Here is a 14085-nt window from a genome sequence, read left to right as displayed (position 1 = left end):
CCGTCTCCCCCCATGATGAGGGGACCCTGGAGTCCCAGGTAAGTATTTTCCTGGAAGCTGGCTGCAAAGTTTGTGCCCGCTTGTTTTCTTCTATTTCATTAATAGGTCAGAACTTGTTAATAGGTTAGTACCCTACGGCCGGGGCTTCACGTCAGATCAGACTACAGCAGGCCAGACCAGGTGAAATCCAGATTCGGTTTTGGCTGCTCCGGCTGAGAAAAGCAGAACAAGGAAACACAGGAGGTGAGCCGGCTAAAAGGTGCCCCCTTTTTCCCAGCGCAGATACTCTGATTGAAAGCTGCACAGAAAACACGCGAAGGCCAGGGCAGAGAATACAAATGAAAGATTCGGATACCCTCCCCACCCACCGCCCCCTGACCCCCACCCCCCATAGGATCTGCAAAGTAGGAATGCTTGGGTTTTAGGGTCATCTGAGACAAAAACCAAGCAACTTCACTGGTACCTCTGAGCACCAGCCCGTGGTGCGGGCATCGCGTGGCACCTCTCTTAACACATTCATTCTCCCAATGAAAGCAAGGACGAAGAGTGACAAAAAAGGCCTTGTGCTCACTCCCACCCTTCCTCCACTCTCCGGCATTCCACCGGGCGGATGTCCTTTCTCCCTCACTATGCCCACGTTCTTGAGGAGCAAACAGCAGACCTACTGTGTGCCGCCATGTGCTTGATGGGAGAAACAGGGCAGCACACAGAAAGAGATCTAGTTCCCATTTCCGTGGTCCGACCTCAACGTGGTGACACAGAAAGGTAGTGACTCAGGAAGCCTGTGCAAGCTGTCCCCTCCCCCTGCTTCCCTCCCCTCCCCTCGAGTCCCCTCCCCGCTCCCTGTCTTCAAACTGTACGCCACACAGGTACGGTTCAGGAGTTGACAGGGCAGTTAACTATCTAAGTCCTCCTAAACTTTACCATGAGCCCTACATTGAAAAGGATGTGGGAACACACTCTTAACCCCAATTCACAGCCAAGAAGCTCTCCGATCAGTCCGGCTCCGCCCAGTCAAGGAAGAAGAAACCCACCTCCTATGGGAAGCTATAAGCAGAGTGCCAGTGGGCTCTGGAAATCACCCAAATGCCTTCTACCCCGTACCGTGCCCTTCCCGGAACTCAGTGCCTCTGGGAGATGAGAAGCTCAGAGCCCACATCTTTACAGGGTCAACTGGCCAGTGGTCGGGAGTTGCAACCTCTTAGTACCATTCACACTGGTTTGGCCATATATGTTCTTTTGGTTTGTTTTATATTAAAGATGGTAAATGAGCCCATTCTAATTCCTGGGCTTCTCTAACCATTTAATTAATTAATTTTTGGTGCCAATACTATAGCTTGAACTCAGGACCTGGACATTGTCTCTGAGCTTTTCTGCCCAAGGCAGATGGTTAACGGGATAAGAATCTCCGCTCAGCCTGGCTTTGAACTGAGATCCTCAGATCTCAGCCTCTTGAGTAGCTAGGATTACAGGTGTGAGCCTCCAATGCCTGGCTTAGCCTTTTCTTCTATAATCCACATTACAAAGCTTAAATTATTTTTATTTCCTATCCTTCTATATTTATACATCTTTTAATGCAGTGACTAAATCAGGAAAAAAATACTCTAATAAGGAAGTAACTAATGTAAAGGTTAGCAAAAGGATTATTTTCCTTGAAAGCCCTGTATTTTTAGTGTATTTTGCCACTTTTCCCTTGCTCCTCTTTTGGGCGCCTTCTTTCAATAGTTACACCAAGTAGCGTTTCTCCTTCTTTACCTGCACTCCAGCTGCTCCTTTAAACACAATACGGTGTGTTAGCCCTTGCACATCAGCTTCCAGATGAGTCTCTTCCTAGCCTTAAGCAGGAATGACTGGAGTCCTGATTCCCATAGTGGGAACAAATTCACGAAATGCATTTAAACACCGGTCCTTCAACACAGCCGACGCATACAGTGCACCTCCAAGGCTGCAGCGTGCTAGGCATGAGAAGGAGATCAGGCTAGTTAAAAATAGCCACATCCTAGGGAGGACAAGGCACGGGTGCTAATAACTGTCGACTGCGCTGATCTGGACAGAGGCTAGAAAAAGAAATGTGAATGAAATAGCTTTAAAAGGACAACAGGAGTTCAGAGAAGGTTGATGGGGCAAAGGTGTCAGGTGCAAGGCCCTGTCCTGTCTGCATCTATGCAAACAAAGAGATGCGGTCCAAGGCCCTTCTATCTGTCCTATACTCTGGTTTATGACCAGGGAAGAGGCACACTGGGCGTCTGGCCGCACTGGCCCCTACGATATTCTTTTTTTTGGTCCTGGGGCTTGAACTCTGGGCCTGGGCGCTATCCCTCAGCTCTTCAGCTCAAGGCTAACGCTCTACTGCTGGAGCCACAGTTCCACTTCCTGTTTTCTGAGTGGTTTACTGGAGATAAGAGTCTCACTGACTTTCCTGCCCAGGCTGGCTTTGAACCTTGATCCTCAGATCTCAGCCTCCTGAGTAGCTAAGACTACAGGCGTAAGCCACCGGCACCTGGGGAAAGTCCACATGGCTTTATTTTTTGGGGGGGGGGGTCAGTCAGTCATGGGGCTTGAACTCTGGGCCTGGCCGCTGTCCCTCAGCTCTTCAGCTCAACGTAAGCACTATACCACTTTGAGCCACAGCGCCACTCCCTATGACACTCTTTTATCCTCCTGACCTCCAGAGAGGGCTCCATTCTACCACTCAAGAAAGAGCTCAGTAATGCACAAATCTCCTTCATATCCACCTCCCCTCTGTACTGCAACCTGCAGGACAGCTCTCTGGATTCCTGCAAATATAAAAGAACACACATCTTTGGATTTTTTAACACTAAGACTTCAGTCTCTAATACACACATGCATGCACACACACATTTCTGATTTAATAGCATTCTTGCAGTGACTTAGCCTTACTGGACCCCTAGAGCAGAGAAAGACAGGAGATCTCAATAGTACAGATAATCTCCAAAGTATGGGAGGGAAAAAATGATAGTGTTCTATGGTATTTCATCAAGCAAGAAAGATACCCAGAGGTTTTGTTTGTAATTTTCTTTTTCTCAAGTTATTTTCAACATAGTTAAGTTGGCCTTTCTGGGCACCAAACTGGGTGAGGGACCTTGTCCTGGTTTCAATCTTCTTGCCAAATCACAGGCCTTTGGGAGAGCCTTGAGGACTTAGTTTCAGAGAAAAGTTCTTCAATCAGATGCCCAGCTTGGAAACTCGTCATGAAGAAAGGTAGCTCAGGCCGAGCTCACTCAGGTCAGGAAGCTTCTATTCCAATGTCAGTTCCGAGGCCATTCTCTGTTTGATTGCTGAAATCTTCCAGCTCCTCTCGTGAATGTTCTTGCAATCCGTTTGGCCCGTGTCTCCTCTGGGACCCATACCCCAAGAGTCGGGAGAACTGGGAGACTTTAGAGTAAGGAGGTTCTTTGAGATGATCTGATGTTAGTGAAGGGATGTGAGCTCACAGAAGTCAAACAGCTCAGGTTCAAACGTGAGAGCCTTTGACCTTTCCCATGGTTTCCTGTGGATGGGTGAGTGTGCTCTCCCTGGCCTTCCCTTCCCCCAGCCTGTTCAGATGCTGACGGCCACTGTGGAGCTCCTGCCGTCAGGGAAGGACCTCAGTGAAGCATTGACCGGCCATGTGGTGTCCTAGGGTGGGCATAATGTTCATGAGCCACTGCCCACCACTGCCCAGCAATGTCCAGCCAATCATAGAAGTCATTATCGGCCTACTGTCCAGAGACTGGAGGCCAGCCCACGTGCATGTGTGCAGAGATGTCACCCACAATTTCTCTACCTCCTCCACAAGCACTGAGTACCGATCACGTAGCAGACACGTGGCGAACGAAAGTAAAAGGTAATGCAAGAAACTCTTAGAACTTGACTTAGGTCCATCACCTTTATGATGACAACCAAAAAAAATGCAAAAACTACTCACAGATCAGTACAGAAGCCAAATATCTCATCCCTACAATGAAAGGGAACATCTGAACATTTACTATGCGCCAGGCAGTTCTAAAGTGCTCTGGATGGTCAAGCTTCCCCTACAACTTGGTCAAGTCGTCTCTTTGCACATGCACTGACTCATGAGACAAGTACAGAAGTGTAACACGCCTCACCAAGTCTCACGCAGACATCTCTCAGGGGCCTTTGCCGACCATGTTCCAGGCTTGGCCCTGAGGCCTGGAGACAGCAGAGGGAAGAGATGCGCACCGCTGCTCTCCTGGAGTGTGTACCCCAGTGGCGGGAGACAGGACTCAGCAAACTACTCAAATAGTTGTCAGGGAATGATAAGTGCTGTACACAATACCCCAACCCCTCTACACCCTGGCGTCAGTTGGACCCGGCAGCACTAACCATCTGTGCTCGTGTTCATGTCTGGTGTCAGCTGACTTTTAGAGCCCGACGGCACTGCCTCAGCCAGGGAAGGAGCTGGACACCAGGAACTGCAAGGTCTTCAAAATATGGCGTTCCACAAGTGGATGCTGGGAGAAGGAAGGTCAACGGTCGGAAAGGTCAATGGAACACATGGTGCCTCTAACACACGGGTGGGTCAGGGGTCAAAGGTACCCCTGGTTTCCTGCTCTGGGGAGAGGTGAGGAGGCAGTGTGACAGTAGACATATACCCCACCAGGCCACAGCTGGGGACAGCATGGAGGGGAGGAGGGAGAATGTGCCTCAAAATTGGATGCCTTGCGTCTCAGAATCCATCAAGGGAGGCATGGGGGGCCCATGCCTCGTGTCCCAGAATCCATCGGGGCCTGGAACAGATGGCCTCTCAGTCCTCCAGTCCTCCCTCCAGTGTGCACCAGAGCGTTCTCCCTGCCTTACGTGCAAACCTGTGCCCAACCTCCTCCATGAGTGCCCCGGGCCGGCGGCTGCCCACGCCTGGCCGAGTTCCCACGGCAATGAATGAATCTACTCTTCTATGCAGTGGCTGGAGCCCCTTTCTCCTCTACTCCATCCCCGGTCTACCCCTGCCAGCGGCCCACTCCCTTCTCTTAGTTCTAACTACAGAAGGTGGAGAAGCCTCCAGCGCCATCCATTAGAATCTGTTGCTCTCACGGTGACTCCGTGAGTCCCGTGGGTCCCGTCTGGATTTGGGAGCATTACACCTCCAGTTGGGTGACAGGAAATGCACAGGACCGGGGCTGGGAAGGTGGCTCAGTGGTAGAGCGCTTGCCTTGCATGCCTGAGGCCCTGGGTTCGATTCTCCAGCACCACGTAAGCAAAAAGAAAAAAGCCGGAAGTGGCGCTGTGGCTCAAGTGGTAGAGCGCTAGCCTTGAGCTGAAGAGCTGAGGGACAGCACCCAGGCCCAGAGTTCAGGCCCCACGACCGGACCCCCCCCCAAAAAAAAGGAAATGCACAGGACCAAATCTCCCACACGGCTTGGGATCCTTTGACAGATTTTAGCCAACTTCCGCATGTCTAAGTTTCAGAGCTGACGCACATCGCTGCCCAGGTGCAGTGACGTGGCAGGGCGAGAGGCCAGCACAACACAGTGCAGATCCCGATGACAGTCACAGGATAGGCGCGGGGTTATCAACACACCACTGCCCCCCTCTCCCCAAACACTAGGGGCTCACTGCCTCCCACCACCTCCCCTGCCAGCCTGCACCCTGCTAGACTGTATGTTATAGCAGGCATCGCAGGTTACAGTTCTCCATCCTCACGGTGCTCCCCACAGGATCCCCATATCCTCACGATCCTCCCCCATTGGACCCTCCATCCACACAGTCCTCCCCATAGGATCCTCATCTGCATGGTCCTCCCCATGGGATCCTCCATCCGCATGGCCCTTCCCATGGGCTGCCCCCACCTGCGTTGTCCTCCACACAGGATCCCCCTCCTCACAGGATCCTCTGACTGTATGGTCCTCCCCATGTCCCCATGGGATCCCCTGTCTACATGGTCCTCCCCACTGGGTGCCCTCATCTGCACAATCCTCCCTGGGGATCCCCCCATCTGCAGCTAGCTATGTCTGAGAAAGGCAGTCATGACAGCTCTCTGATACCCAGATTCACATTCTGCCCTTAGTGAAGGACAAGCAAAAGCCACAACCATCGACCAGTGAGACGACCATGACACCTGGGTGTCTTCATGAGGGAGGAGATGAAGCAGGGATGGACTGTCATCTGCTACTTCGTGGCGATCAGAGTTGACAGGTCACCTGCTCCTGTCTGTGCACACTGTCCACATACACATTCAACGTGCACACAAAAACATGCACCGTGCACACACTTTCTCAGTGTCTATACATGTGTTTCCCACTTCCTAATTTTCACCTAGAGACAAAATATTTAAAGAGTCACGAGAGCTAGACAAAAGTAGCTCACATCTGTAATCCTAGCCACTAAGGGAGCAGAGACTTGGAGGACTTCAAGTCGCAGCCAGCCTAGCAGAAAAGTCAGATTTCACCTCTAATTAAGCAGCAAAAGCCATGCTGGAGGCACAGACCAAGTGGTAGACACCAGCCGTGAGCAAACAATCTAAATAAGACCCAGAGACCCTCCGGACACCAGATGAGAGGTCACAGGTTGTAAGAGTGAAGATGTATGTGTAAGTAGGAATCTCCTTTATGATGACTGGAGAACTTTCAGGTGTACACTAGTTCCTATGGCAATCCTGCCTGTATTGAAAGTCAAAACACTAACTGGATACATTTTTTCACCCTGAATCACTCTGGCCAAGGTCTCTCTGTCCAGGTGGCAGTACACATCCACGGAGCCACCAACTGGCTTTACACCACACTGTCTAGGTGAACAGAAGAGCGTGGAGGCAATTTTGCGGAGGGCATGTGGCAAGATGGAATCGTGTGAGAGGAAAGGGACAGAAGGAAAAAAGTACCAGCAACTTATTAAACTGCCCTGGGGAAATCTGCTCCCGAGTGTGTAGTCTGGTGACATTTCTAGGAAAGCAAACTCAAAACTCAGGTTTCCTCCGGGTGCTGGTGGCTCACGCCTGTCATCCTAGCTACTCAGGAGGCTGAGATCTGGGAATCAAGGTTCAAAGCCAGCCTGGGCAAGAAAGTCAGTGAGAGTCTTATCTCCAGTAAACCACTCAGAAAACAGGAAGTGGCACTGTGGCTCAAGTGGTAGAGCACTCACCTTGAGCTGAAGAGCTGAGGGACAGTGCCCAGTCCCAGAGTTCAAGCCCCATAACCGACAAAAAACACAAAAAACAAACAAAAACTCAGCCTTCCAGTGTGCTCTCAGTTCCTTGAGGTACAAAAGTCACAAAGTAGCAGACCCGAAACACAGTCCTGAGACAGGACTGCCCTCCTCTCTCTCCTTCCAGTCCTGGCCCTCGGAAGTCACACATGAATGAGAAAGTGCCCCAGTCTGGTGTGCATCTATCATGAACAAAACCAGACAGGTACCGGTGGCTCACACTGGGAGGCTGAGATGGTTGAGTTCTCTTCCTTTCCTTCCTTGTTTTCGGCTGAGATGGTTCTAATCCAGACTGGACAGAAAATCAAGCCTCCCTCTCAATGCGGAGCTGGTCACTGTAGGGCATGCCTGTAATTCTGGCTATTCCTAACACAGGTAAACTATTCAGGCAGGAAGACAGACGCTATCTCAAAAATTGCCAGCAGGGAATAGCGCTGGAAGCATGGCTCAGTACTGCAAGACAGAATGCATGGGCTCATTATTTGTGGTTTATGATATATGACAACAAAATACCAAGAGTTCCAGCAGAATGGGACATGGAATCTTCTGAGAGGTGCAAACAGGTAACTTTAATCCTGGAAATGCTTGTCTACAGCCACAGAACACCAATCGTTTGCATATGGCAAGAGAAAGAAAAGATGGGGCTGAGGGGCTGGGAAGGTGGCTCAGTGGTACAGCGCTTGCCTTGCACGCATGAGGCCCTGGGTTCGATTCCTCAGCACCACATAAGCAAAAAAGAAAAAAGGCTGGAAGTGGCGCTGTGGCTCAAGTGGTAGAGCGCTAGCCTTGAGCTGAAGAGCTGAGGGACAGCGCCCAGGACCAGAGTTCAGGCCCCACGACTGGACCCCCTCCCCAAAAAAAAAGAAAAGAAAGAAAAGAAAAAGATGGGGCTGTGTAGGCCACTCAACATAAGGCAGAAAGCAGGAGACATACTCAGGCAAGAGTAAAACAATCCGCAAGCCAGAAAGGGTGACAATTCATTTACCATGGACAGCTCGAGAGCCACGTAGACTCCCGATGGGCAAGGGGTCCAGCCTCACAGCTAGAAATAAAGGGCTCGTGGTTTGGGGGGTGATCAATGTATTTGTGGTTTACAGATAATCTAGCAATGGAACTGCCCCGTGGGCGCATACGCATCTTTTCATATCCCTGCTGTTTTCAAGCTAACTCAGGAGGGGTCAGTGGTGAACGCAGTTCTGCCTTTTGGATCATCACTCTGTGAGCTCAAAGAGAGCGGTAGGAAAGATGGAACCCCTCCCTGGCCGCATCTTCTCAGCTCCCGGAGGTCCAAGTGCCCTCAGAGCAGAGAGCTGTCGGGCTGGTGTCCCAAAGTTACTGAGAACGGCGACAATGAGGCCTTCTCCCCAGCACAAGCCCAGAGACGCTGTGATGCTAAACGAATAATGACGACCGAGAGATGTCTGAACTTGAGAACAGCACAGTGAAGCTGTGAGGCAAGCAAGATGTAAGAAAGAGGGCCACCCCTCCTAGAGCCCAGAGACCACCCAAGGAGCCTCGAAAGGTGAGTTGGAAAGCAAAAACCTTTACTCTGGTTCTGATACAGGATCAGTGAAGACACAAATATGACAAGCTTCCTAAAAGTGCCATTTTGTTATGTAAAGAAAGAAGAGAGGGACAATAGATGCAGTAAGGCACTGTGAATGGCCCATTTTGAAAAGTGCTTTTTCACAGCGCAGGACAATCAGTTAACACGCTCTGTGGTGAACTTCCAGGCAGGCCAGGGAAGAATGGCTGCAGGAAACAGGGAAGGAAAGGAGGGAACTTACAAGCCTGCCAAAGAAGGCAAAGGCACACTCTTCCTCAAGATGCCATCATCCTTTCCTTCACCAAGCCGAGGTCATGTTCCCCAGGGCTCTACACGGCTGGTCACAGCGGCTGTTTCTTTCCAAACTACCACAAAGAGCCCAAGAGGGGGAAAAGGGAAAAACCAATCCTTCAAGAAGACATGACCTTCTCCAAAGAGCACTGGCCCCTTCTTCCACACACTCAGACGGTGCTAGACTCTACACGCTCACACTCAGTGGGCAGGAGCTGACCCTACACTCAAATGATTTTTGTTAACACCTGGGATGGCTAATTGCAGACTTCCTATCTCACCAGCTCCCTTGAGCTCAGGCCCATATTCACCTTTTTCCTTTTTTTGTTCGTTGTGGGTCATGAACTCAGGGCCTGGCGCTGTCCCTCAGCTCTTGAGCTCAAGGCTGGCACTCTACCGCTTGAGCCACAGCGCCACTTCTGGTTTTCTGGTGGTTCATGGGAGATAAGAGTCTCACAGACTTTCCTGCCCGGGCTGACTTTGAACTGAAAGCCTCCTGAGTAGCTGGGATGACAGGCATGAGCCACCGGTGACTGGCAACCCCTTTAGCGTTGCATCCATCGCCTGGGCCAGGGCTGTGCTAATGAGGAGGGGCATGAGCAGAGGCCAGAGACTGGTGTGAGATAAGAGCACCATTTTCTTCATAGTATTCTTTCATTTAACCATGTCTAGGTCTCCATAGCGTCTCCTTAGTTTTTTCTAGTGATGGGGGGGCGGGGGGGGTGGGGTAGAGTGAGAATCCACTTATAATTTTAAAATTCACAGTTCCTATGTGCCAGCCAGCTCTAGAAAGACACAGAATAAGTTTAACAGGAGTGCAAGAGAGATGCCCACATTCCTGATATACAATAGTTCCAGTGACTAGAACGAAGGATTTCCAGGACTCTTTTTTTATTTGTTTGCCTTCTTTTTCTCTGTACTCCAGAGTACAACATGTGCTCCCTACATGGTCCTCAAAAGACGTTTTCTGGATAATTCTGAGACCCAGGAATGGTATGGGAAGCCTGCCTTATTCAGACTTTCTACCAAGAGTTCCAATCAAATCCCACACACTCACTCATAGCTCAGTGGATGTGGAAGTCCTCATTCTGTCCAGGTGATTGCTGGGGACATGTGTTCAGGCCACTGCACGATCTGCCCTTGCTTGTGGACACCTGCTCCCCAAACCAGCAAGGTTAACAGCTAGTGTGTTCACCTGAAGCACCAAGGTGCCATCTGGAGATGCGTTGAAAGGCAGACTGTCCTCAGTTGAACTTGGGCTGCACTGGGGGAAGGGGTTCAAGCACAGTAGCATGGGATGGCCAGCATGAAGTAAGGTCTGGTTTTGGTGGGTAGTGGGGGTTTCTGGGACAACGCGGGGTCTGGGTGAGTGGTGATTTCTGGAACATCACTGGCTGCTCCATGTGGCCTTGTTTTACCATGGATGTTCAGAACCTGTATGTAAGGTGTTAAGTATACTTGAGTATTTTCAGAGTCCTAGGCCCCTCACATCCTGGTCACCCATGGTTTTTCCTCAATTCCAGTCTCTGTGAGACCAAGTATCTGCAGATGCCAGGTGTTTGGGACTCAAAGAATGTCTTTTTAAGCCGAGTGCCAGTGGCTTACGCCTATAATCCTAGCTCCTCGGGAGGCTGAGATCTGAGGATCATGGTTCAAAGCCAGCCCAGGCAGGAAAATCCATGAGACTCTTATCTCCAATAAACCACTAGAAAACCGGAAATGGTGCTGTGGCTCAAGTGGTAGAGCACTAGCCTTGAAGAGCGCAGGGGCAGCGCCCAGGCCCAGAATTCAAGTCCCATGACTAACAACAACAATAAAAAAAAAGTCTTTCTATAGAGACAAATTGTGCCCCTTGTCCTGGGGGGGACCCTCCTGTGGCTACTGCTAGGTCTACAACTATTTACAAAAATGTGCACAACACAAAAACACAGGAACAACACAGCCCACTCTGGAGGGCAACAGGCCAGGACATGGCACGATTCTCCTGTCACCAGTGTGTGTCTGTGTGGGGACCCGACTTTTGTCCCACCACATTCCTCTCTCTCCCTCAGGGAAGCAGGAATTTGGTTGGTGTAGACAGTGCTGGCCTCTTGAGCGCCAGTGGTGTTGAGGGGCACAGAGCTTCCTCTCACCCCGCCATCTCCAGGAGACGGTGCTGCCTGGAAAAGCAGAGCAGGAAGCAGCTGGCTCTCTAACGCAGGATTGCACAACTGGGTCATTGTGGGGAAAACACCAAAAACAAACCTAAAAATTCCCTCGGGCCCCGCACCACACTGCGCAGTAGCACGGGGTCGCAGACGGGCAGCCATGCTGGGCTGTTTTCTGTTCACCCTTGCCGCACCCTCTCTGATGATTAAGCCCTCAAAGGCAGCATGAGGAGGGCCTTTTGGTATGTTCCAACTAGGTCGCTGGCCCAGAATTCCTGCCTCCCCTCATCCTCCACACCCATCTGAACACCTCAGTCTCTATAATGCTTTGGCCCGTGGCCCACGGAACTCACCAGCAAGCACTTAAGGCCAGAAGGAAAGGAAGGTAATGATGTGGACACTGCTCTGATGGTGACTGCCGGGCTGGCCTGCTCGTCCCCAAGGTGAGAGCCAGCTCATGGGTCGGGTGTGCACCACATTTGGTACCTTCTAGAGAAAGGTGGACAGAACAGTTCTCTGGGATGGATCTGCACTGGCAAAGCAATGGAACACCTGCTTCCAGCAAACTCCATTCTCTCTCTGTTTTATAGCCAAACTTCACTCCTAACAGCCAAGAGTCACCCCCAAAGCCAGTCTGGAGACTCCAGGATGGAGGGTTGGCAGGGCTTGAGGGGAAAAACAGCCATTCTGAGAGCAGTGGTCAGCAATACCTGGCCAGGATCAAACAGGGGACCTCTGTGCAAGCAAGCAAGCAAGCAATGGAGAAGGAGCCCAGGAGCAAGACAGACAAGCTCTCTTACGGAGACATAAACTGACATGTTTGGGACGACTAGAACTGTGACATTTGCAGGACCTGGGGTGGGGGTGGGGGGCAGAGGACAGAGTTCTGAAGAAATGAATTCTTCCATCTCGCACATTCTTCTTCTCATGACTGCTCAAGAACACTTCACGTGCGCTCTGCATGACCAGAGTCCAAGTGGTAGACCGGATTCTACTGTCTTTTTGCATCTAGACTCTTCCCTTCTACAACCTGCCTGGGCTGGTGGTGATTTCAGTTTTGAGACTTAAGACCTCTTGGCTGTGGTTGTGTGTGGCAGGCTGACCTCCCTCAACCCACTTCAACACAGACCTCTTAAAAGTCAGCTTGTCTTACACTGCCCCCCAACCCCCCCCCCGTTCCAGAGCTGCCCCTTAGCCAGTCTGGACTGGCACCCCTCCCCTGCTTGCCAGCCTGGCATCACCAGCTCCAGCTCTGCACACCACCTGCCGAGGGAACAGATACAAGAACTCCCCCCCTTCCTTCTACAAGCCAGGTTCAAGTTCAAGGCTAGGAGAAGCACCAGATTTCTTAGCTTGGGAAGGAAGAAGAGGCCAAGGGACTGCAGGTTTTCCCCATGGCTGGTGGACGGGTCAGTTTTGCTCCTGGGTGCCTCATTTTCATGGACCAGATTACTAGGCAATAAGCAAACGCCGGCGGGCCCCTACCTCCAACATAGATGTGGGTGGGGAGTGGCGAGATGTCAACAAGGCAGACGGGCAGCGTGGCTCCAGGGCCCTCCGTGCTATGCTTGGATGGGCAGCACCAAAGCACACGGGAGCCTGGACTCATCCCCTTCTCAGAGTGAGTGAGCGTTCCCAGCTACTTAACTGCCATGCTGTCATGTGAACGAAGTTGGAAGGGAGTGTGGAAAGAGTGTAGATCACCTTGGTGTATAGATATTTGTGGGGTTTATTTTTCCTTTTGCCAGCTTGTCTCTCTGCTTCAAGTGCCTACCATCTGCCTTTGAACAATCTAAGTGCGAGCAGATAAGGTTTTATTTGGAGGATGAAATGCTTAGAGCTCATCTAAGCATTTTCACATCCTGGTGTTCAGGGCATTTGCTGTTTAATAAGATCTCAGGGGCAACGTGGTTGGATTGGGAGTTGGCTCTTCCCATAGTCAGAGTGTACTAGAAAATTAAAAACCTCACGATCGCATCACTTCAACAGAAGGAACAAGATAGTTGGGGTGTCAGAACTTCACCCCTAATGGAGTCCCAGGGCTGCAGGGAGTGAGGCAGGGAAGTATCTTTGTGTTATTTCCTACTTGCTTTCTTAACCTTTTTCCCCCCAGCCCTGGGGCTTGAACTCAGGACCTGGGCGTTATCCCTGAGCCTCTTTGTACTCAAGGCTAATGCTCTGTCCCTTGAGCTATAGCACTACGTCTGGCTGTTTTGAGGAGTTCATTGGTGATAAGAGTCTCATGGACTTTCCTGCCCAGGCTGGCTTCAAACAGTGACCCTCACATCTCAGCCTCCCGAATAGCTATGATGACAGGCATGAGCCATCAGCACCCAGCTTCTTAACTCTTTTTGAAGATTAAAAAAAAAAAGTCAGATTCACACATGAAGCAGTTCAGGACCTGCTGACTGGTGGTGTACTTTCCGTGACCAATAAACACCAACGGAACAGCAAATAGATTCATTCAGCTCACTCCTAAGAGTCATGTGATTTGAAGTAATCTGCCATTTTAGAAATATGGCCTTAAAAATTCTAGACTTCTAGATACCAAGCCCTATGATGATGCCAAGAATAAAACATTCTAAAAAAAAAAAAAAAAGCTGGGTGCTAGTAACTCTCGCCTGTAATCCTAGTTACTTCAGGAGGCTGAGATCTGAGGATTGTGGTTCAAAGCCAGCCTGGGCAGGAGAGTCTGTGAGAGTCTCATCTCCAGTGAACCACAAGAAAACCGGAAGTGGAGCTGTGGCTCAAGTGGTAGAACACTAGCCTTGAGCAAAAAGAGCTCAGGGACAGCGCCCAGGCCCTGAGTTCAAACCCCACAAACCAACAACAATAGCAACAACGAGAGAAAGAAAGAAAGAAAGAAAGAAAGAAAGAAAGAAAGAAAGAAAGAAAGAAAGAAAGAAAGAAAGAAAGAAAAGGAAGGAAGGAAGGAAGAAG

The 14085-nt window shown here is 50.6% G+C and overlaps 1 protein-coding gene across 3 annotated transcripts in view; it reads right to left on the bottom strand.

The window, feature by feature from the left end:
• Positions 1–14085, bottom strand: part of LOC138805062 (transcription factor ETV6) — a 101782-nt gene that overhangs the window by 70378 nt on the left and 17319 nt on the right. Inside the window, exon 1 of one of the 3 annotated variants that reach the window (XM_069989613.1) lies at positions 12631–12654. The exons of 1 other annotated variant lie outside the window; for it this stretch is intronic. In XM_069989613.1, coding sequence (XP_069845714.1) covers positions 12631–12639 — 9 coding nt within the window. In that variant the 5' untranslated portion in view covers positions 12640–12654. Of the gene's footprint in view, positions 1–4347; positions 4390–12630; positions 12655–14085 lie in introns of those variants that run through there. One more of the 3 variants, XM_069989614.1, reaches the window with a different exon arrangement.

The sequence above is a fragment of the Dipodomys merriami genome, unplaced genomic scaffold, assembly GCF_024711535.1.
Source record: "Dipodomys merriami isolate MVZ:Mamm:240054 unplaced genomic scaffold, mDipMer1.0.p SCAF_384, whole genome shotgun sequence".
NCBI classification, from domain to species: domain Eukaryota; kingdom Metazoa; phylum Chordata; class Mammalia; order Rodentia; family Heteromyidae; genus Dipodomys; species Dipodomys merriami.
The sequence above is the reverse complement of the archived record's forward strand: the minus strand, read 5'-3'. Positions and strand labels throughout refer to the sequence as shown.